Source organism: Acanthochromis polyacanthus, chromosome 5, assembly GCF_021347895.1.
Source record: "Acanthochromis polyacanthus isolate Apoly-LR-REF ecotype Palm Island chromosome 5, KAUST_Apoly_ChrSc, whole genome shotgun sequence".
NCBI lineage: Eukaryota > Metazoa > Chordata > Actinopteri > Pomacentridae > Acanthochromis > Acanthochromis polyacanthus.
The window spans coordinates 39,809,556-39,831,893 of NC_067117.1; the positions used below are offsets into that span (position 1 = coordinate 39,809,556).

The 22,338-nt window shown below is 40.1% G+C and overlaps 1 protein-coding gene across 1 annotated transcript; it reads right to left on the minus strand.

Moving 5' to 3' along the window:
- Positions 1–1,181: 1,181 nt before the first annotated feature.
- On the minus strand, positions 1,182–22,013 carry c5h3orf14 (chromosome 5 C3orf14 homolog). Its single transcript, XM_051948110.1, has 4 exons — positions 21,916–22,013; positions 17,939–18,062; positions 9,883–9,951; positions 1,182–7,439 (listed from the first exon to the last, which is right to left on the minus strand). The coding sequence occupies exons 1-4, from the start codon at positions 21,966–21,968 to the stop codon at positions 7,263–7,265; spliced, it is 423 nt and encodes a 140-aa protein (XP_051804070.1). The 5' UTR covers positions 21,969–22,013; the 3' UTR covers positions 1,182–7,262.
- Positions 22,014–22,338: the final 325 nt, after the last annotated feature.

The following is a 22,338-nucleotide window of genomic DNA, read 5'->3' on the forward strand; positions in this document are numbered from 1 at the left end:
TACTGGGTTTTCTTCACTGGCTTTCTGTAAAATCTAGAATAGAATTCAAAATCCTCCTTCTGACATATAAAGCTCCTAATAACCGATCTCCATCATATCTTAAAGACCTGATCGTACCATATTACCCTTCAGACTGCAGGCGTACTTGTTCCTAGAATTCCTAAAAGTAAAATGGGAGGCAGAGCCTTCAGTTATCTCCTGTGGAAGCAGCTCCCAGTTTGGGTTCGGGAGGCAGACACCTTCTCTATTTTTAAGACCAGGCTTAAAATCTTCCTTTTTGACAAATCTTATAGTTCGGGCTGACTGGGTCACCCTGAGGGGGTCAGCTGGAGTCTTCATTGGCACAAATGACTTGCTCTTTGACGTCCCTTAGATTTGCCCCTAGTTATCCTGCTATAGGCCTTGGCTGCTGGGGGACCTCTTTGGATGCACTGGGCCCTTCCTTTCTCTGAGTGTCCCTGGTCCCAGAGCTGGATGCTTCAGATCTCCAGTCGATGTTCCACCACCTGGTCTAGTCTCTATCATGTCCACTGTGGGATGCTGCTGCTGACCTTCCTCCAGCCCTCTGCTTCCAGCTGCCCATTTCCACCAGTCAACTCTGCATCGCCCTCACTATACTTGATATGCTCTTCTACACACTGCTTTAATTTTACTACCAGCTGTGTATGTAGTATATTTAAGGCCAGAGTCGTACATCATAACAATAAATTCATTAATCAGTTTCAATGTTAGCTTGTACTTTGTACGTATCATCTATCTTATCATGCATGTATCCAATTGTGTGTTTTCTGTTCCTTGTTCCCCACCCTCCTTCCCGCCTTTTCTCCCATCCCTCCCCCTCTGCCTCTCTACCTCTTCTGTCCCTCTCAACCCGCCGGTCAGCAGGCAGATGGGTCCCCCCACATAAGGGTCGAGTTCTGCTCAAGGTTTCTTCCCTGTTAAAAGTGTTTTTCTTGCCACTGTTGCCTTAGGGCTTGCTCTGGGGGTTCAGGCTTATGGGTTCTGTAAAGCATCTTGATGCAATTTGACTGTAATTGGCGCTATATGAATAAAATTGGATTGAATTGAACAATGGATGCGACAACAAATCCAGACCAAACATAAAAACATATTTATATGATTTCTGCATCATCAACTGAACGCGTCAAGTTTCGTGACAAAGTAATGCCCACAGTGTGCCATACTGTAACTACACAGCTTTATTCAAAGGTATTTGTAACACACAGCTCAACATGTTCACAGATAAAATATATTCAGCTGAGAATCTGCATCACTCACAAAGAATTGTCAGGAAATGGTTCGGTTAAAGGGAGATGCTTCTTTCAGCTCATTTAAATCAGAAACTCTGAACATATCCTGCTTCAGACCAGGTTAGCCTCACAGCATAAGCTACCATGGAGATCTTTTGGCTGTACAAAGTTGACCTCAAAGTGACACTTTTGTCTTAATGGTGAAAGTCCTTCTGCTGCTGCTTTCATCATTGAATAATCATTGGATCAATTTCTATGCCACAGAATCGTTCGTTATCACTGTAAGCAAAGATGCCAGTATGCTGTGTAATTCACACCCCATATGGGTGATTCTCACGAATTTAGATTCATGAGGTGTCATGAAGCGTTTTTATGATAAAAGTTGATGCTATCAAAATAATAAGGATAACATTATAAACGCATCTTTATATACTATTTTGCTCATGAGATTAAATGACCATCATTAATACACATTTTATTGTTTTTTTCTCTTTTAAGGCGAAATTTCTCATTAGCGCAGCGTGTCCATAACAAGATTTGGTTCTATGAGATCGAAATACTATTAATTAAGAAAGATAAAAAAGATTAAACTTTAATGCATGTTATACTATAAACAGTTACAGTGAAGAAGCATGTAGAATTTGGTGATTAATGGCAAATGTAGTGAAAATAATAAGGAACAGAAATGTGTCCAAGACGAATTTTCTCATTCTCCGCAACAAATTTCAATCATTGTTTAAGTCCTCAAGGAACTTACATTTGCAAGGAATTTTGTTGGATGGGACAGTACTGACTGTAACACTCAAGATGGCTACCAGGTAAGGAGTTCATTTGCTATCTCTCCAGATAAAAGTTAAAAGTTTGATTGTAATAGTGCCTCCACGACTTTTTAGTTCTCATTACCGAAACATTAAGTTTTGAGGTTTTGAAAAGAATTGCCGTTTTTATTTTTTTATCAGTATATACCCTATTGTGGTCTAAAAACAAACACCTAAGAAAAGTTTAGCTAGCCCACATGGTGCTTCCACAGTTAGCATAAAACGTTAGTCACTCATCCACCGCAACACCATTATCATTCACCGCAACAATTGAGGGCCTGTTGCGGTGGAGAGACTCAATGTTTCGGTGATGAGAAACAGACTAATAAAGGAGGGAAATGTATAATATCTCTTGTTCATTTCCATATATAACATGATATTTATCACATTTAACACTTTTTGAACAGATTGTGTAATAAGTCAGCTATTACAACCCAGCCAGCAGGGGTCACTAATTATACAGTTTCATTTAATGCTTCCACAAAAAAATGTGTGGATGCAGGACAGGCAACTTACTATAATTTGTCTGATTAAATAGTTTTGCAGTAGTACAATCTATGTCTATCTTTTCTGTATTTCTGTCTTTTTAATGAAATGTTACATAAGTACGGTATTTTGTTGTAGGCAAGCTTCAGTTGAAAAGAAGAGGGCATCAGCTAAAGAGAGGCTGGCAAAGCATAGGGCAGCCATTTACAGCGATCCAATTTCACACGAAGAGTACAAAAGAAAAGAGAGAGAGAGGTTAGGGTGATTATAGGGGAAAATATAACTTGGGTTAAGTTGACCAACACTTGTACCCTCACTCTCCCACAGACACACATTCAAACACTGTACACAATACACACAGACATGCATGTACACAAACTTGTGCACATACATACTGATGTTGACATGCAAACGTGAAGGCACCCACATGAGACACTGGAAGCTGGTAAACTCAAAACAACACAGGATCTGTCAAATAGACAGCATGAAAAGAAAAAAAACAATGGAGGGAGAATTCAGCAAAGTATTACAAAATGAAAAAGCAAGAGCAGTTACTTCTGAATTTAACACCAGAATCTTGTGTAAGTGAGACAGAGAATTTTGAGAATGAAGAAATACAAAGACGGGAACTGGATGAAAATCTGACCAAAACAGCAACCAGAACACCAGAAGAAAGCTTAGAAAAAAGTTTAGAAATAACCAGGCCATTGAAGGCTTCCACCCCCCCAGAGAACACTGCGAGAAAAAAATAGAGAGTGGTCATCAAAGCTTGTAGGAAAATTAAGATCAAAATTAAGATGTGCTGAAAGAAAATTTGAAGTGAAGACAGCAGAACTGCTGAAACTCAAAAGAAAAATGAGACGGGTGTTGGCCAATATAACAACAAGAATGATGCCACCAGGAAACATTTCACAAAGGGTCAGGATCAGAGAGGCTAAAAAGGGACTGCCAATCAATAGCAAGAGGAAACAACTTTGCAAGATTGTGAGCACCTTCCTACATCAGGGATGATGTCTCAACTGTCATAAATGGCAAGGCTGGAGAGATTTGTCGCAAGGGCCAAATTTACAGAAAAAGAGCACTCACAGACACATTGGCAAAACTCCATCAACGATTCCTGACTGAACATCCTGAGCAACCTGTCTCCAAAGCTCAGTTTTTCAGATTGAGGCCATTTTGGATTGTTAGGCCCAAGGTTTCAGACAGAGAGACGTGTGCTTGTAAAATGCACGAGAACATCAACCTAAAGGTTAAAAGACTGCAACAACTGGGAATCATTGAGACATTTAGCCCAGAGAGTCTTGTGCAGTCTAGAGTGTGTGACACAAGTGACATGTCCTGCATGTATGGCAGATGTCAACAATGACAAGAAAAGACCTTTCCCACATCTTTGGATCCTCTCACTCAGGGGAACATTGTTAGCTGGCAAGAGTGGGTCACAAGGTCTGTCCCAGTAACAAAGACCCTCAAGAATGGATCAACAGAGGAAAGGGAGACCAAGAAAACATTTCTTGAAAACAAAACCTCATCCATTGAGCGGTTGTTGGCCCTGACTACAGAAAGCCTTCCATCTTTTGCCATTCATATGTTCAACATGAAACACCAATATGTAACATTAAAATCACTGAAAGATTCCCTCACAGATGATGCTGTGGCTGTACATATTGACTACAGCGAGAATTACAGCTGCAAATATGCTAAAGAGGTAAAGGAAACCCATTTTGGATGTGGAAATGACCAGGTTACCCTCCACACTGGGGTACTTTACCGAAGTAGGGGCAAAGTGGAGGCCTTCGCATCCCTTTCAGCCTGCCTACAACATGATGCGACAGCAACTTGGGCTCATCTTGACCCTGTGTTGAGGTACATTAGGGGAAAATATCCAGAAGCCCGCAACCTGCACTTCATTTCAGATGGCCCAACTTCCCAGTATAGGAACAAGTCATCTTTTTACTTAGCCTCCACTGTGCCCTTCATGCATGGATTTAAATGGGTGACCTGGAACTTCACAGAGGCTTCACATGGCAAAGGTGCACCAGATGGGGTAGGTGGGGCTTTGAAAAATCTGGCAGACAGAATTGTGTCTTGTGGGACCAGTATTCCAAACGCAGATTCTCTGTATGATCAACTGAAAACCAATACATCAGTGACTCTGTTCAAAGTGTCAGAGGAGAACATAAAGGTCAGCAGTGAACTGATTCCCCCCAATCTAAAAACTGTTCCTGGAACGCTCAAAATACATCAGGTGAGTAAACTTTTAAATGTATTTCTATAAGTTGAATAAATAATAATAATTTAATAATTTAAATTGCCAATATTACTGTGAAGAGCAGGACACATGGGATACATTTTCCCAAATTAACTCACAAAGGATTGTCTGTATCTGAGTCAGTGTACGATATTTCAGTGTTCATTTTTGTTTTTTGAATTCCATCCTAACAGCTGACATCAACAAAACCAGGAGTCATCAACATACGGGAAGTGTCTTGCTTTTGTGGGGAAAACTGCACGTGCTTTCCTTCAGTGTGCCACGTGCTCTCTGAGGGAGGAGAAGAGGAACCCGACAGCACCAAGGCCACCATTGAGGTTGGACAATGGGTCCTGGTCGAGTATGATGGTGACTTGTTCCCTGGCACAGTCACACAGGTGAATTACATTTCAAGATTTCTGTTAATATGTCTATCCACTTACATTATATGCTTTTCAGACAAAATTTGTAGAGACCATAAAAATATTTCTTTAAACAGATTGCTGAAGAGCAGTACGAAGTCGACACCATGACTCGTATTGGGGAAAACTGCTTCTATGTCCCGAGCATCAGATATCCAGGAGAGAAAGTCTGGTACTATCGTCAGGACATACGGGACATAATCCCAGAACCCCTTCCTGCCACCTCCTCTGCTAGACATTTCTGTGTCCTGCCAGACATATGGGCAAAACACAAAAAACGCTAATGAATGAGTTACAGGTGGGAAGGAAAAGTGATTGGTAAAAGCAGTTGTTCCAGTTAATGTTTAAGTTGTTTGACCAACTTGTTCATAAATATTTTAGTTGCTGCTTCAAATTAAAATTCTTCACATGAAATCATTCTCAGAAATAGATGTACTTGATAGAATGTCAGGACTAGTGCTACAGTGTTGACTACAAGATATAATTGTTTATTAATTAAGATTGTATATTGTACTGTGATGTTTATGAGAAAATTAAATACTATTTATGAAATAAATATTCTATTAAAAATGGTATGTTTGATTTGTCAAATATGGTTAAGTATTAGAACCATTGTCTCATTTCCGAAATATTGTTCCTCATTACCGACATAGCATTCTCATTACCGCAACATGGACTTTTTTTTATGAATTCAGTAATAATTTTATTGTCATGGTTTGTTTTAAAATGTATAAACACATTATAAAAACCTTCTTATTTCATGCCTGCTACATGTAAAATGTGTGTGTTATCTTTTAACAAAGCAATTCAATAAATAAGAGTGTAAATCGTTACAAATGTTTCGGTAATGAGATATTTAAGGAAATTACACAAAATAAAAAAAATGAAAAATTAATCTCTACAGAGTTATGCATAGCTTTGATCATGAGTAATAAGGCTATACAGTGAACCCTCCCTATAACGCGGTTCACCTTTCATGGCTTCGCTGTTTCACGGATTTTTTTAGTGCAGTTTTTTTATGCTTTTTTTGAACAGTGCAATGTGTTCTGCATCCTGATTGGCTAAGGGACTGACCAATGTGAACAGTCTCCGCGCCTCGTCTCCTCTGCCGTACAGGCCAGCGCTGCCTGCTGTGGAGCGCTGGATCATTTCTCTCCTTGGTCTCCATGTCGTGAGACACCCTGAAAGATGGAGCCGACGGAGCAGCCTAATATTTTCCCCCAGCCGTCAACCGGACAGTGGACGTGGTCCCCAGCCGTCTCTGGCCACCGCAGCCGCGTTCCCCAGGAGAAGAGCGCGAGCGCGAGAACTTCCCCACCCCCGACCCCTTCATTTGATTCAGCCGGCCCGCTCTCTGAGGCAAGAGTACCGCTGCGGCGTCCACCTGGCTGCAGCTGCAGCGCTCCCCCAAGTGCAGTATTGTATAATATCTGTAAAAAATAAAGCTGACTACTTCACGGATTTCGCCTATCGCGGGTTCTTTTTGGAACGTAACCCCCGCAATAAACGAGGGTTCACTGTACTTGAACATTGCCAAAAATTCACATTATTAGCCATATATTTAATGTAATGTTATGTTGCGGTAATGAGATTTTTTTACGGACTTCATCTAAAAAATGTAAATAAACATACAAAAAATATTTTAAAAATCTTCTAAAAATATGTTTTATAGTTAGTTCAGACCATAATTGTGCATGTGCAAAAGCAAAATTTTCTTCAAGGGCATTTTAAAAATCCTGGCACTGGACACTTTCTAAATCTGGATTTCATGAGAATCACCCATATTAATAAGCCTGAGAAGAAGTCTGAAGTTCTTTCAGAACTGAAAAGTTCCCCTCCTTCCATTACTTTCTCTCTCTTTTCAGTCAGTCGGTTAAATTATCTTGCTGGGCAGCTTACAACCTGTGTCTAATTCTGGTCAAGAGGGCACACTGACTGATTCAGAGAGGCTCCCACATTATTGTGTGGGTTTGAAGGAGGTATGATACGAACCTAAATTATGTGACCATCAGTGCTACCTTTCAGGCTACAGTGGCACCTATCTAGCAGTCCTGAGTTTTGGGCGAGGAGGCAGGCCCTGGTTTTTAGCCGTGCCTGGTTTCTGTTTGGCTCTCCTGGGTGGAGGTTCAGAAATGCCAGTAGGGTGTGGGCCTTTACCCAAAAGGAAATTCTCCCAGGCTGGGAGAAACTCTTCCACTGATGCCCAATACATTGCCTGAAAGAGAGAAACAATGTTACCGTCACTGCTGTGTCATAAAATTTCAAACACCATGAGTCCATCTGGGCTGCACAATGGTGTGGTTGTTAGCACTTTCGCCTTGCAGCAAGAAGATCTCCGGTTAAAATCCCAGGGTGGGCCTGGGATCTTTCTGCATGGAGTTTGCATGTTCTCCCTGTGCATGCGTGGGTTTTCTCCGGGCACTCCGGCTTCCTCCCACAGTCCAAAAATATGCTGAGGTTAATTGATTACTCTAAATTGTCCGTAGGTGTGAATGTCAGTGTGATTGTTTGTCTGTATATGTAGCCCTGCGACAGACTGGTGACCTGTCCAGGGTGTCCCCTGCCTTCACCCGAGTCAGCTGGGATAGACTCCAGCACGCACCCCCATTTGTATATACAGACAAATTAAATATAATATGTATAAATATAAAATATATAACTTTTATACCTTTACTGTCTTGCACAAAGTGGATAGTCAAACTGAATAAAAGCACAAATACATTTAAATACATGATTTTCGTTTGTTTTTACTTTATTATGAGCACTGCGAATAATAAAGGGCAGATTATGAATCAGCACCATGGAGCAAATCCGTGGCTATACAGTATATGTCTAGAAAAGGTATGAAATTTATAACCTAGGACTCCAGAAAGAGTGGCCACAGTTAAATAGTCCAGTGTCTAATGGTGATCTAAATTCAACTTCAAAATAATAATAATTTGAGGGGCCTGATGGTGGCCACATCAAGGTTTGAACCACTGACATTGTGATCAGTACTCCAGAGACTTTACCATTGTGCCACTGCTTCCATGTAACATTCTGTGTCAATATGTGTTCCTAGAATTCAGCCAGTTATATTGTCAGGTGTGTTTCAAATTCATGCTCCATGTGCCTCCTTTTAACTTTGAGCACCTGCTCCTCCAAAGGCCTCTGCACGGCCCTATTCTGGTTGTATCTTCTACCATACCTCTTGACAGAATTAGTGCAGTTCAACTAAATCTGTCTTTCAGAGTCAGTATCACAGTCTGCAGATTCTTGATGGGTTTAAGCCATTCTAAAACCTTAATTCTAGCCTGATTTAGCCATGTCTTTATCACTTTCATGTGTGTTTGGGGTCACTGTCTTGTTAAAACACCCAACTGTCTCCAACACCCAGCCTTGATGATTTTCGGCTTTCCTGAAGCATGTGGAGGTAATCCTCCTTCATTTTCCATTTGCTTTGTGTAAAGTACCACTTCCACTGGTACCAAGACATCATAATAGTACCTATGGTGGTGTTGAGGTTAATGGCCTCACCTTCTCCATTCCAAACATACTTCTGTGGCAATGACTGGGGTGTCTCAAAATATACACACAGTTAAAATTCAGCTATTTCCTGAAAGCAGCCAAAAGGTGGTTAAAATGAGGCAAAGTCTTTTTATGTTTAAAAAGAGTGATTATGAGGCTCAGTGTAAAAACACAGAAACTGGTGAGCAGCTTTTAAGGAAGTGAAAACATAATAAAACATACAGAACACTTTAACCCTTTAAGCTTCAGTCAATTCCAGCCGTTTTCAGTACAAAAAATCGCTAATATTCTATTTTTAAATAAAAAAAATTACGAAAAATACGGGGAATATTGGACGCGCATCGGGAGGTGCATTTCCTTGAAAACGACCGATTCGGGGATTTTATACCGACTTCAGGACATGTTTTGGACAAAATAGTTTACTGGCTTGTGTCATCTGATGTAAAAGGTTGGATTATGGCCGTTTTTTGTGGAATCTTTTTTTTTGTGTGTAATAATAAACCCGGAAATGTGAGTCGCGCTGTGTGCTTTGAAGCCGTGTATAGAGAACGGATGGATGGATATTTGTTTTTGTCGGACAAATGTGCTTTTCTCACCCGCTGTGGTAATCGCATCTGAAAGTGGTTTATACCGGCGGATTCATGAGAATCTAAGCTTTCCATCGGTGTATAGTGTTTGTATAATTGCGTTTGCACCCGTCGGACATTCCTGAAATTCCTATGCAAATTAGTAGGTGTACCGCCGGCGGTACACTGAAGCTTAGGACAAGTTTAAAAAGCTGTGAAGGTAATTTTTTGCCCAGTATATGAATGTATGATCAGATAGCCCCAGTGACAGCAGTATGAGAGGGTCCAGAAAGCTGTAAGGTTTTTCTTTGCTTGTTGTCAGTTTTACATTGTGAAGAGGACTGACGCAAAAAGCCTTAGTCGACACCTTTTTTGGGCTGCGTATATGTTTTAATATGCTCTTGTGTTCCCCAAACACAACATCAGTTTTGAGAGTCTGTCTAATTACCTTTGGGATATTATTTATTTATCATTGTTTATCATTTATTGCAGAGCAAAATCAGTCTCAAAATTAAAATAAATAAATAAATAATTTCATAAAAACAAATAAACTGTATGCATCTGAGTATAACAAAAGCCTGTCACCTCCAGAGTCAGCAGATTTTGGTGTGGCAGCTGTCTTGCTTTCAGACGATCCTCTATCTTCTGTAAATCCTGCATTAACACAGAACAGATGCATTTTGCAAACTCTTTTCCATGCAAATTGTGATCATACAGGTCTGTCATTGAACCCTGATACTTATCTAATGTCACTTTTAATAGCCCCTGAAACATGCGACTGAATTATCTGTGCATTAAGTTTAGTCTATGGTGCTGGAGAAAGATATTTATGTACACTTCAGCCCAAAATTATTCATACTCCTGTCAAATACAAGGGGATTCTGAATTTTTTTAGTTACACATCAGTATTTCACCTCAGCTTTGACATAAATAGGATATGTGGGCAAGTCTGGAACCATGACCAATTATGTTATCCATCCATCCATCCATTCTCTATACACCGCTTTATCCTCACTAGGGTCGCAGGGGGTGCTGGAGTCTATCCCAGCTGACTCGGGCGAAGGCAGGGGACACCCTGGACAGGTCACCAGTCTGTCCAATTATGTTATGTGAAGTAATACTGTTAAAGGTGTTAAAATAAACTTTGACAAAATGTCACCATGTCCAAAATTATTGTGATACCAAGACAAGAAGCCATAGGATGTTCAAACTAACCATTCTCTCTAAGGGTCTAAAGCCTTTAATATTGTTCTCAATGTTTCTGAGTTTTTGTTTTTTTAACCAGTTTTCTGACTACAAAAGTCAACTTCCTCATGACATTTCAGTCATTTTCAAATCAACGCAAGACTTGCCATGGCAAAGAGCTCAGTGTGGGTGTGAGAGCATGCATTGTAAATGCCAAAAAAGAAGGAAAAGGGTACAAAAAAGTTGCCAAACTATTTAGTGCCACTGGCAATAGTGCAAAGTATCATCAAGAAGTACCAAAAATTTTACAGTCAAAAACCTCAAAGGACGTGGTTGGAAGTCAGTAGTGTCACCTTGACTTGCCCAACAGATCAAGCAAGATGTTGAAAACAATCCAAGGACTACTACCAAGGCTGTCCTGAAGGAACTGAGTGCAAGTGGTGTGACTCTATCAAGGCAGACACTCCAACAGATACTGCGCCAAAATAGTCTCTATGGATGTCGACCAAGACAGAAGCCCTGCTTCAGCCAAAGCATGTAAAAACTCTTCTGACCTTTGCAGACCTACAGAAACATGCAAGCTCCTGGTCATCTGTTCTGTGGTCAGATGAAACAAAAATGTAGCTTTTTGGGCAGATAGATGAGGCTTTTATCTGGTGAAAGAAAGGTGAAGCCCACATGCCAAAAACCACGGTTCCTGCTGTGAAACATGGAGGTGGAAGCATCATGCTGTGAGGCTACTTGGTTAAAGTGGAAGGCAAGAGTAGTATATCAAGAAAATCCCAAGCAGGCAGCAGAGAAGCTGATCCTGGGGAAACGTTGGACCTACCAGCAGGACAATGATCTGAAGCATGCAGCCAAGGTGGTGAAGAAATGGTTCCAAGATAATGATACTAATGTTATGAAGTGGCCAAGTCAGAGTCCTGACTTAAATCCTATCGAGAACCTGTGGATCGAGCTCAAGAAATGTGTGACAGCATGGAAACCCTCCAGCCTCAAGGACCTTGAAACATTTGCAAAGGAGAAATGGTCCAAAATTCTTGCAGATAATTGCAAGAAGCTTATGAGGAATTACAAAAATTGTTTGTAGGCTGGATGACAGACGAGGTTAGACAGGAGTCTCCATGGACTATGATGTTTGCAGATGACATTATGATCTGTAGTGAGAGCAGGGAACAGGTGGAGGAGAAGCTGGAGGCGTGGAGGTTTGCCCTGGAAAGGAGAGGAATGAAGGTTAGCCGCAGCAAGACGGAGTATCTGTGTGTGAATGAGAGGGACCCAAGTGGAAGAGTGAGGTTACAGGGAGAAGAGATCAAGAAGGTGGAGGATTTTAAGTACTTAGGGTCAACAGTCCAGAGCAATGGAGAGTGTGGAAAAGAGGTGAAGAAGCGTGTACAGGCAGGCTGGAATGGCTGGAGAAAAGTGTCAGGTGTGATGTATGATAGAAGAGTTTCAGCTAAAATGAAAGGAAAGGTTTACAAAACTGTGGTGAGACCAGCCATGTTGTTTGGTCTGGAGACAGTGTCCCTGAGGAAAAGACAGGAGGCAGAGCTGGAGGTAGCAGAACTGAAGATGCTGAGGTTCTCTTTGGGAGTGACCAGGATGGATAGGATCAGGAATGAGTACATCAGAGGGACAGCACATGTTACAGGCTTTGGAGATAAAGTCAGAGAGGCCAGACTGAGATGGTTCAGACATGTCCAGAGGAGAGAGAGTGAATATATTGGTAGAAGGATGCTGAGTTTCCCACTGCCAGGGAGGAGGACAAGAGGAAAAGCAAAGAGGAGGTTTATGGATGTGGTTAAAGAGGACATGAAGGTAGTTGGGCTGCTCAGTGGCATAGTGGTTAGCACTTTTGCCTTGCAGCAAGAAGATCCCTGGTTCGAATCCCGGGGTGGGCCTGGGATCTTTCTGCATGGAGTTTGCATGTTCTCTCTGTGCATGCGTGGGTTTTCTCCAGGTACTCCGGCTTCCTCCCACAGTCCAAAAACATGCTGAGGTTAAAGGCTTACTCAAAATTGCCTGTAGGTGTGAATGTGAGTGTGGTTGTTCGTCTGTATATGTAGCCCTGTGATGGACTGGCAACCTGTCCTGGGTGTCCCCTGCCTTTGCCCGAGTCAGCTGGGATAGGCTCCCGCAACCCTAATGAGGATAAAGCAGTGTATAGAGAATGGATGGATGGATGAAGGTAGTTGGTGTGAGAGAAGAAGATGCAGCAGACAGGGTTAGATGGAGGCAATTGATTTGCTGTGGCGACCCCTGAAAGGAAAAGAAGAAGAAGTTTGGAGGCTGTGATTAAAAAAAAAAAAGGTTTTGCAATTGAGTATAAATAATTATGGACAGTGTGATTTTTGGGTTTTCACCCCTTAAAGATCTTTCTTTACATTCTAACATAAATAAATTGGTTATAGCCTCAGATTTTCTTGTGAGAAATGTTTTCTCACAAGATTTACATCAAATCACAGGTGAAATACTAATGTGGAACTGAAAAAATAAGAAATTTCTTGTATTTGACAGGGATATGAATCATTTTGGGCTGAAGTGTACATATTTAACTCGTTTCCATAAACCAGACTTACCATCCGTCTCACTCCCACTGCTCCCACCCTAGCTTTTCCGCCTATCCTGCACACACAAGCTTCATACAAGCCACTTTGTTTCCCATTGACAAGGTCAGGGCTGTGCACCAACATCAAATTTTCTTTTTTTGTACACACACATTGAACAAACAGCTAGTGGACAATGAGAAGATATTCACTGAATTTGACAAAGAGTGTATTGTATCAGAATTGCATATTCCACATTTTATCAACCGCAAATCAAATGCTTTGTCTAACTGGTCATGATCTCACATTTTTTAAAACAGTTGGTAAATTTTTTCTTTATGTTTTGTTCTCTTCCGCTTTTAGCTAATAAGACCTCAAGAAAACCACGACTTACTATTTTGCAGCAACATCATCAAATCTTTCTTTATTTTTACTACTTTCTACACTGTAGTTACACACTGAAGACATCAAATCTATGAAGCAAGATGTATGGAATTATGTAGCAAACACACAATTTTCAATAACTCTGAATATGTTTTATCTTTTAGATTCCTCAAAGACATCCTTTGCTTTCATTACTGCTTTGTGCACTCTTGGTATTCTCTCGATGAGCTACATGAGGTACTCACCTGCAATGGTTTAACTGTTTTGTTTACTACATAATTCCATATGTGTTCATTCACAATTTTGATGCCTTCAGTAAAAATCTACAATGTAAATATTCATGAAAATAAAGGAAAACATTAAATGAGAAGGTGTGTCCAAACTTAGTAGTAATGTGTATAGAGAAAGATTTAATGTAGTTAATGGTGCTGTTGTCATGCGTGCCGCTCTCTGTCTTTGGAGATGCACATATGGATCCTAATGCTGCAGGTATTAGTTTTTCTTAGTCGCTTTGGTACATTTCTCGAATCATCCGCCACATTTTCAAAACAATAAGTGCATTTCTCAAAACAACTTATACAAATAGCAACACCATGGATTACCTGCAAAAGCCAGTCTCTTTCTCAGAATCCTTAGTTCATCTCTCAAAAGTAAATATCTGTGTCAATGAACATGTCAGTGGCATCAGAATGACCAGTCCTTGTGTCATTGTGTGGATAAGACAGTCAATCTGCTGAGTCATGTTGCCATTCTAACAGTGTTCTCTGGAGGGATGTTCTGATGGAAACTATGGCTAAAATTTTGATGACAATTACTGTAAATTTTAAGTTACACCTCAGTGCATGTGGGAGATCGACTGCAAGAGACTGGACAAGATTCACATTTGCGCTTTCACTGTTTGTATTGTTATGTATTAACAGACCACGTGTCAGGATTCGGCCTCAGCTCCTGTCTCTCTCCCAGTCGTTTACCCCGTCTGCCTGCACTCAGTCGCCTGATTGCTGTCATTGGCTCCAGCTGCAGCTCATCAGTTCACCTCACTCACCTGTTCCCCTCAACTATTTAAGCTCCCTTCTTCCCCTCAGTCTCTGCTGGATCATTGCCTCAGCTACACTTAGCCACGACTCTGTTCATGCAAGATTGTACTTTTGGACTGCATCAGTTTTTGGACTCATCTGCTTTTCCCTAATGGACTTATCCTTTTGGACTCAGCTTTTGGATTACCTCTGCGCCTCCCCGATTATTTGTTTTCTCCAGTTGTGAGTACATCCACCCTTAGTTTAGTTTGATTTAGTTAACCTTACTCCTCCCAGTTACACCCCCCCCCCCCCCCCCCCCGGCTTTAGTATTCAGAGTTTTCTGTTTGTATAAATAGTTATTTTTACATTAAATCATTATTAATCTCATCCACCTGTCTGTGCCTGCTGCTTGGGTTCATGCACCAATTCGTGAAACCACGTCATTGTGAAACAGAAAGGAAAACAGTGTTGTATAGCACAAAGAAAAAACTGAAGTAGAAATGTGACCATTCTCCTTAGGGAAAACATACATGCATCGTTGTAGGAATTACAGTTCAGTCTTCCTTCACCTCCTGACGTTCCTGTCTGTTGGGTCACAAATTCTCATCCTCATTACGAATATCTTCTCTTTCGTCATTGAACGATTTCAGAATATTTTAACCCTTCACACATTTCCCTTTGTAGAGAGAGTCAAGATTCACCTGGGAGCAATTTACCAGTTCAGGACAGATTTAGGAAAAAAAAAACTAATTTCCACTCGACCTTTTTTTTTTTTTTTTTTTAATCTGTCCTGAACTGGTCTATATTTATAGAAATATCTTTGACATATTATGACAACTTGTTCAACCATTTTACATGTAAAGACTTATGTGATGAACTCAAGCCTAAATGTTGTGGGGGGTGAGACTATTCAACAGAGACTCATTAGAATACATTTTGATCAACATGACAAAAGCAATTGATAAAGTAGGAAACAGAATTGTACAGAATCATCTGCATGGACGTACCAAAGCATTTGCAACTTGTTCAAAGAAATGAGAAACTGCTTTTGTGATTTGCACAAGTGACACAATGATGTGAAGATTGAACAAGTAGTTTGAGAATTTAAATTCTGATCTGAGAAATGCACCAAAGCGGCTGAGAAAAAACTGTAATAAATTCAGAAGGAATACAGTCCCTGACATAAGTCTTGTCGCTTCTCCTAAGTTGTAGGAACAACAAATAACAACTGGACTTGTAGTTGATCAATTGGAATCAGAAATGGCTCATATGAATGACAAGGCCCTCTAAATTATATTTATTATGCCAAAATAAAGTTTTGTATCATTCATTGATTTTTATCATTTAATTAGGACAGAAAGGTCAGATTTTGCTTGGACAAAAGTCTTGTCGCATACAAAAATAATGTTGAAATTATACATATACTTTATTCTGAATACACAAATATGCTATAAAAACATCAAAACATTAAGTCATGGTGTCTTGCAAAAAAGAATTAATATTGTGTGTGACTTCCAGAGCTTGGAGGACTGCATCCATACGTCTCATCAATGACTCAAATAACTTATTGATAAAGTCATCTTAAATGGCAAAGAAAACAGTCTTGCAGGGCTCCCAGAGTGTATCAAGATTCTTCGGTTTCATCTTCCAAGCCTTCTCCTTCATCTTACCCCAGACATGCTCAATAATGTTCATGTCCGGTGACTGAGCTGGCCAATCCTGGAGCTCCTGGACCTTCTTTGCATTCAGGAACTTTGATGTGGAGGCTGAAGTATGAGAAGGAATGCCATTCTGCTCCAGAATTTGCCCTCTCTTATAGTTTGGGATGTAATGGGCAGCAAGAATTTCTTGATACTTCAAGCTGTTGATGTTTCCATCCACTCTGCAGAGCTCTCGTACACCCCATACCGGATACAACCCCAAACCATGATTTTTCTTCCACCAAACTTGACTGTTTTCTTGCTGAATCTTGGGTCAGTGCAGCTTCTGCAGGATTTGCGTTGACTGGGATGCAGTTCAATGGATGATTCATCAGAAAAATCAACCTTCTGCCACTTTTCATTTTCCATCCTTCCTGCAAGCTGTGGACCTTGACAAATGCAACACGTTTTTTTTGTTGTCTTCTGTTTGATGCTGGTTTCTATGCACTAAGTTGACTATGGAGAACACCGCGTGAGAGAATTTGACAAACTGTTCTTGTAGATATAGGGATTTCTGGTGTCCAGTTCACGTGTAACTCTGTTGCAGGTGAAAAAGGGCTGGCCCTGGACTGTTGAAGCAACAAATGCTCTTCTCTAACAGGTGTCTGCCTGACCTGGGCTTGTCATAAACATCACCAGTTTCTTCAGATCTTTTTCTTATCCTCTCTACTTGACATTTGGATACATTAAAGCTGTCTGCCACCTCAGCAGCAGACTTGGTCTTCAGGGTCTTGATGATCAGCACTTTGGTCTGTGCTTGGATCTTTGGCATGCTGTCGGGGTCAGGTTGGGCTTCATATGAAGGTCTTGGGTTTCTTTTTATACACACCTGGGAATGTGTCAGTTACAGTATTTGTCACAGGTGAACTTCTATCTGTGACTGGTTGAATCATTTAAAGACATGACAAGACTTTTGTCCTTGCAAAAACAGATGTCATGGGCTTTACCAAGACGTGAACATCAGGACACTTTATGATGGGTTCAATTTACACCCAATTATTAATGTGAAAGCCCTTGACATTAAAATGAACCATTTTTGTGAGAACTGATAGATTAGAAATAGTTATATGCCATTTAAGGTTACTGTGTCCTTATGCGACAAGACTTTTGTCAGGGACTATAGTCCTAAACAGCTGGAAGCACCACATTTCAGCTCATTTAAGAACAAACCCCCTTTAATCCAAAATGGACAGTCAGAAAGGTTCATATGTAACCTAAAGAAACATACGGATGCAAGTGTCTCTCTTCAGTAGTTCATCCTTAACACACATCTATGTTTAGAGGGGGAGCTCACAGGAAATTATGGTAAAGACTTCACCTGGAGGCCAGGGCTCGAAACTACAAGTCTTAGACTGCAGTACATTTTTACTGGATAGTAAGATCTCTGTGATGGATATCTGCTTATTGACTGGTCCCCTTACAGCAAAACGGAAGGTTGGACTGCTGTAGAAACATCTTTGCTATGACAACCCTACATGATTTTCATACTGTTGGAAAAGTATCTGTAAAAATAAGCAGTATAAGCAGCAGTCCTAATGTCACTCATGGCTACTCGTATAATGAAATACCATGTATATATTCCATGAAGCATTGTTGAAGCACTGCTTTTATTCTTCCCTCACTCTTCTATTCGTTCTGCAGTCAGCAAAATGTAGCTGGAAGTGGAATCCCCTCGTCATACAATAGCGTCATTAAGACTGTATTACTGCTTGTACTACGTGTCTGCAGAAATAAAAATACAGCTTTGATTAGAGTGACAGCAAATCAGATGAGACCTTGAAAGCAGGATATCATCAGGCCTTCCTACCTGCAGTAGTGAGGTGTTCCTGCAGCCAGCGGCCTCACACTGCTTTACTTGCTTCATCCTCTGGATGTTCAGGTAGTCTCTGGGAACCTTCATCTGCTCCAGCAGCTCTGCTCTCCTTCCTAAACTGATGCCACACAGTGAGGGAAATAGCTGTGTCAGAGGGGCACAGCTCGCCTTTACTTTCCACTGATAAAGTGAGAACACTCCTGTTCAATATCACTTTGTCGTCCCCTTCAAGACTGTATCGCCTTTCACTAACTACATTACTTTAAGTTTACAGGTGCAACATTTCCTCTTATGAACAATAAAAACAAAAACTTCAGAATGATGATCTAGAAAGTACAGGCCTCAAAGAGGAAGTCAATGGAACAAATACAAGAAAAGCACTTGTCAGAAATGCAGCATTTTTTTGTTTTAGAAATGCAGCATTTGTTTATTGGTTATTGATGATCAGAAATCATGGCAACATAGAATATAATATAGATGTACCCACAAACAAAATGACCTTGCACTGAGCACAGGCGTGTGTTATGAATGTGTACATTATGTACCCAAATCACGCGACCTAAAAAACTCAAACACCCCCACAATTTAATCAATTGTTCTTTGTATCATTTCCGACAGAAGTCCTGATAAGTCCGCAGTGGTCGATTGTAGTAGGATCACAATCATGTGATCATCAGCAGGCAGCTGACGTACTGTTCACTTGTTGCCATGGTTACAGTGGGGCAGTGCGGCTACCTTGCAATGATACAGAAATCTCCAACAAATCCGTAGATCCAGACTATACGCCACATCACTGCCAAAATCTTGTCATTTTAGACATTATCAGAAAATTTCATCTAAATCTGTTACTCCATTTTTGAGTAATGTTGCGAAAAGACAGATGGACACACAAACGCCAGTTGTCGCATAACTTTGCCGCGTTCCTTGACAGAGTAACGAATTCACTTGTGATGACTGAGAGACAAGTTTGAAAACCTGTGATTAGTGATTAGCCTAATTTCTTGAACATGCTTACAAAATGAGCTGTGAGGCCAGAATGATGTTGGTTTGTGGACCTATGGGCGGTGTCTATCTGGGTCAATACATAATTGTGGGACTTTTAGTAACATAGTTGACAGGCATCATAGTTGACAGTTTTTCTATTTTCAGGCCTACGAATCAACACGGCCACCTATAACCAAACACCACATGGTATTTCAAGAGGAAGATTATTTTAAATATTATATATACTATTGAGTGAAATTGAAATTGAAAGTTATTTATAAAGGTATTGCAGCAAACCTGTTGACTACTTTATATTAAATAACTCAGAAAGCCTTGGAGTCTTGCCATAGATATGTATAGAAGGGTAGATACGACATGCCCCTCTGAGCAGTGTGCCTATGGAGACACTAAGCAGCATGGCTCAGTGGGTAGAGTGGCCGTCTTGTAACTGGAAGGTTGCCGGTTCGATCCTCGGCCTGTTGTGCTCATGTCGAGGTGTCCCTGAGCAAGACACCGAACCCCTAATTGCTCCTGATGGGTCGTGGTTCGCGCCTTGCATGTGTGTGAATGGGTAAATGTGACATATCATGTAAAGCGCTTTGGATAAAAGCGCTATATAAATACAACCATTTACTAAGGTAGTGGGGGCAAAGTTTGTGTTTTCCATTGATGTGTATGGCACGAAAATTAAAACAAGAATGCCGGCTCATTGTGCGGCATACAGTTGCACACTACATCAGACGATCAAGACAAGGAAACGTGGAATAACTTTTCACAGGTAAGAATAGTTTTGGGCTCTTTTTCATTATTAAATCTTGTTGAGAGCTTCCAGTCTGAGAGCTAACTAGTTAGCCACCAGCAAAACACTAACACGGGCTAACAGCTGGACAACCAAATACCAGACGTAGCTGTAGTATACTAGTTGTAGAAGCAGTAGTAGTAGTACTAAAAGTACAAGCAGCGGTAGTAGTATAAATAGCTGTTAAGTGCCTAGAAGTAGTATCAGCATTTGTACTAGTAGTACAAGTTGTAGTAGCAGTGACAGTATCAGCAGCAGTCATTAGTGTACTACCACTACTACTAGTAGTAGTCGCATTACTATTAATACCACCAATAATAGTTATAAAGCCTAACTCATATATATCCAGATTAGCATCTATGTTATTCCTCCAAACACATTAAATGATTGGGATTACAGGCAATTCTTTAGGACTACTCTCAAATAATTGAAATGTTACTAAACAAGGTTATACTTATCAAATTAATAGCTTTGGTCTACAGTATATTGGCTAATTCAGTTCTTTGTACTTAGTTTATTATTAGCATGATTTCTTTATAAATATGTTGTGTACATGCTTATTTACTTCTGTCTACTTTTTTCTTTCCTCCATGTAGGTTTCCTAAAGACTATGGGTCGAGGAAGAAGTGGGAAACAGCTCTGAGGAGAGATGAATAAATAATAATTAATATTAATAATTGTGCTGTTTATTGTAAATGTGAATAAACTCTATCCTGTTCTAGTCTATCTCCTTGTTATATGTATATAACAGCTTTATATATACATATACACATTAATAATAAATAAATAAATAAAAGATTACACTTACAATTAAATCTTTTGATCTCAAACATTCAAGTATTTACATTTATATATGTAATGGCTGAACTGAAAAGATTCCCTGGCCTCTGGATCTAAAGAATAAGAACTAAAATTACAGGCTACATTGGTAGGAAGTCTTTTTCAATTGTTTTTTTTTTTTTTTTTTTTTTTTTTTTTAGATCAAATGTTCTCTATCAATAGCACATTTTTTGATGTTGACAATAAAGCAAACCACACGAAAATCGTTCGAGAAATGAGCAAATTATGATTTATTTTCAATGTGCATGCATTGCTTTGAATGGGAAGGTTGCCCCCTCCAAGATGGCTGCCACGCAGGCACGTCGCTTAGCTGGCTGCTACAGCACGCTGGTGTATCTACTCTTCTATACAGATCTATGGTCTTGCCAGTCTTTCTTCAGGAGGGAATGACATCATGTGGAGCAGGTCATGTGATCTGGTATTAACCCACTTCCTTTAGAGATGTTTTTGTAACGGGTAAACTTAGTTGAAAGTGATTTCTCCCACACAGATACAATTAGCTATTTTCCATATAAAATATTGTATATATCCAAAAAGATACTGTCATGATTATTTCAACTTAATAAAAAGAACACAATCAAAATAATTTTTGAATCAGCTCATTTTATTATTGTTAAACTAATTAGAAGGTGGTTGTTATTAAATTCAGTCTGTTATTTAGTTAACATTTTAGTGATATCCAGTCACTTTTTTATTAGTGATTGTTTCCATAATAAATAATTATGGAATTTGTGTGCAAGATGGACTTCAAAAGCCCCTCAATTATAGATTGACCCACCTGCACGTCTGCAGACCTCACATGGAAAAGAATTGTTAGAGAAACTGAAAACTTCACAATGCTGGGAAAGAATACCAAAACAAACAGCGTGCTGGCCGTGAACTGTGTCGCTCGAAAAGGGACGGATGGTCCAAAAAGCATCCAAGATTTTCAAAAGAAAAAATAAACAAGGTGAAAGCAATGATGTACCTTTGGGGCATTTTAAAGAGAATAGTAGAGCAATACAACACCTCAAACAAATGTTGCTGCAATCTACAGTCTACAAAAGCAACAAGTATTGCAAAACTAAAGTTTTGAATAAAAGGTGTTCTGACTTTTTTTTTTTTTTAAATTTCCTGCTTCGGGGCTTCTGTTAACATAGTATATCTAAACAGCTAGTTTTTAATTAATTATGTGACGGTCGACGCTGGTTTATCCGTCTGTCTGTCCGGTCAGGCCGGAAGTTTCCCATCATGCCCTGAAGCTGTAAAGTCTTTGAAGAGCAACTGCAACATCTTGATCTAACGATACTAACGACGAACTCCGGTTAAACAGGCCGAAAAATCCCACGGTTTCAGGAGAACTACTCACATCTCCTCGTGTTTCTCCATGAATCCCACATGCTCTGCTACAGAAGCACACATGCTGACAGTTACATTGTGATCCTGTAGGACGGCGTCGGAGCTACATTGTGGTAGCTTTTCAAAATAAAAGCCCAATTTGTATGAGGAGCGACTTTCATTGTTTTCATGTTTGTTTTTAATGAGAACTTCTGATTGCTACTGCAGGCAAACTGTTCCTTGCAAAAACTAAAATGACGTCAATATTTTAACAGTTGCACTGCTTAATATAAGAACACAATTCTTTCTACTGGATTCTGTGAACAAATAACATGCTACGATTTTGAAAGTTACAGAACTTTGGAACACCCTCCATCGCTGACGCGTTTCATAACCATAGCAACCCAGATACGCGCTGCCCTGTGCTTCCTGCTGGGCTTTTGACCCAAATTAC

What these genes read in the sequence shown, in the direction of transcription:
- c5h3orf14 (XM_051948110.1), bottom strand. Translation starts at nt 21,968, where the DNA reads ATGTGTGCTTCTGTAGCAGAGCATGTGGGATTCATGGAGAAACACGAG. An exon ending in GGAACACCTCACTACTGCAG is followed by an intron (nt 9,952 to 17,938) that starts GTAGGAAGGCCT and finishes GTGTTAATGCAG; the next exon opens with GATTTACAGAAGATAGAGGA. An exon ending in AAAATCTGCTGACTCTGGAG is followed by an intron (nt 7,440 to 9,882) that starts GTGACAGGCTTT and finishes TCTCTCTTTCAG; the next exon opens with GCAATGTATTGGGCATCAGT.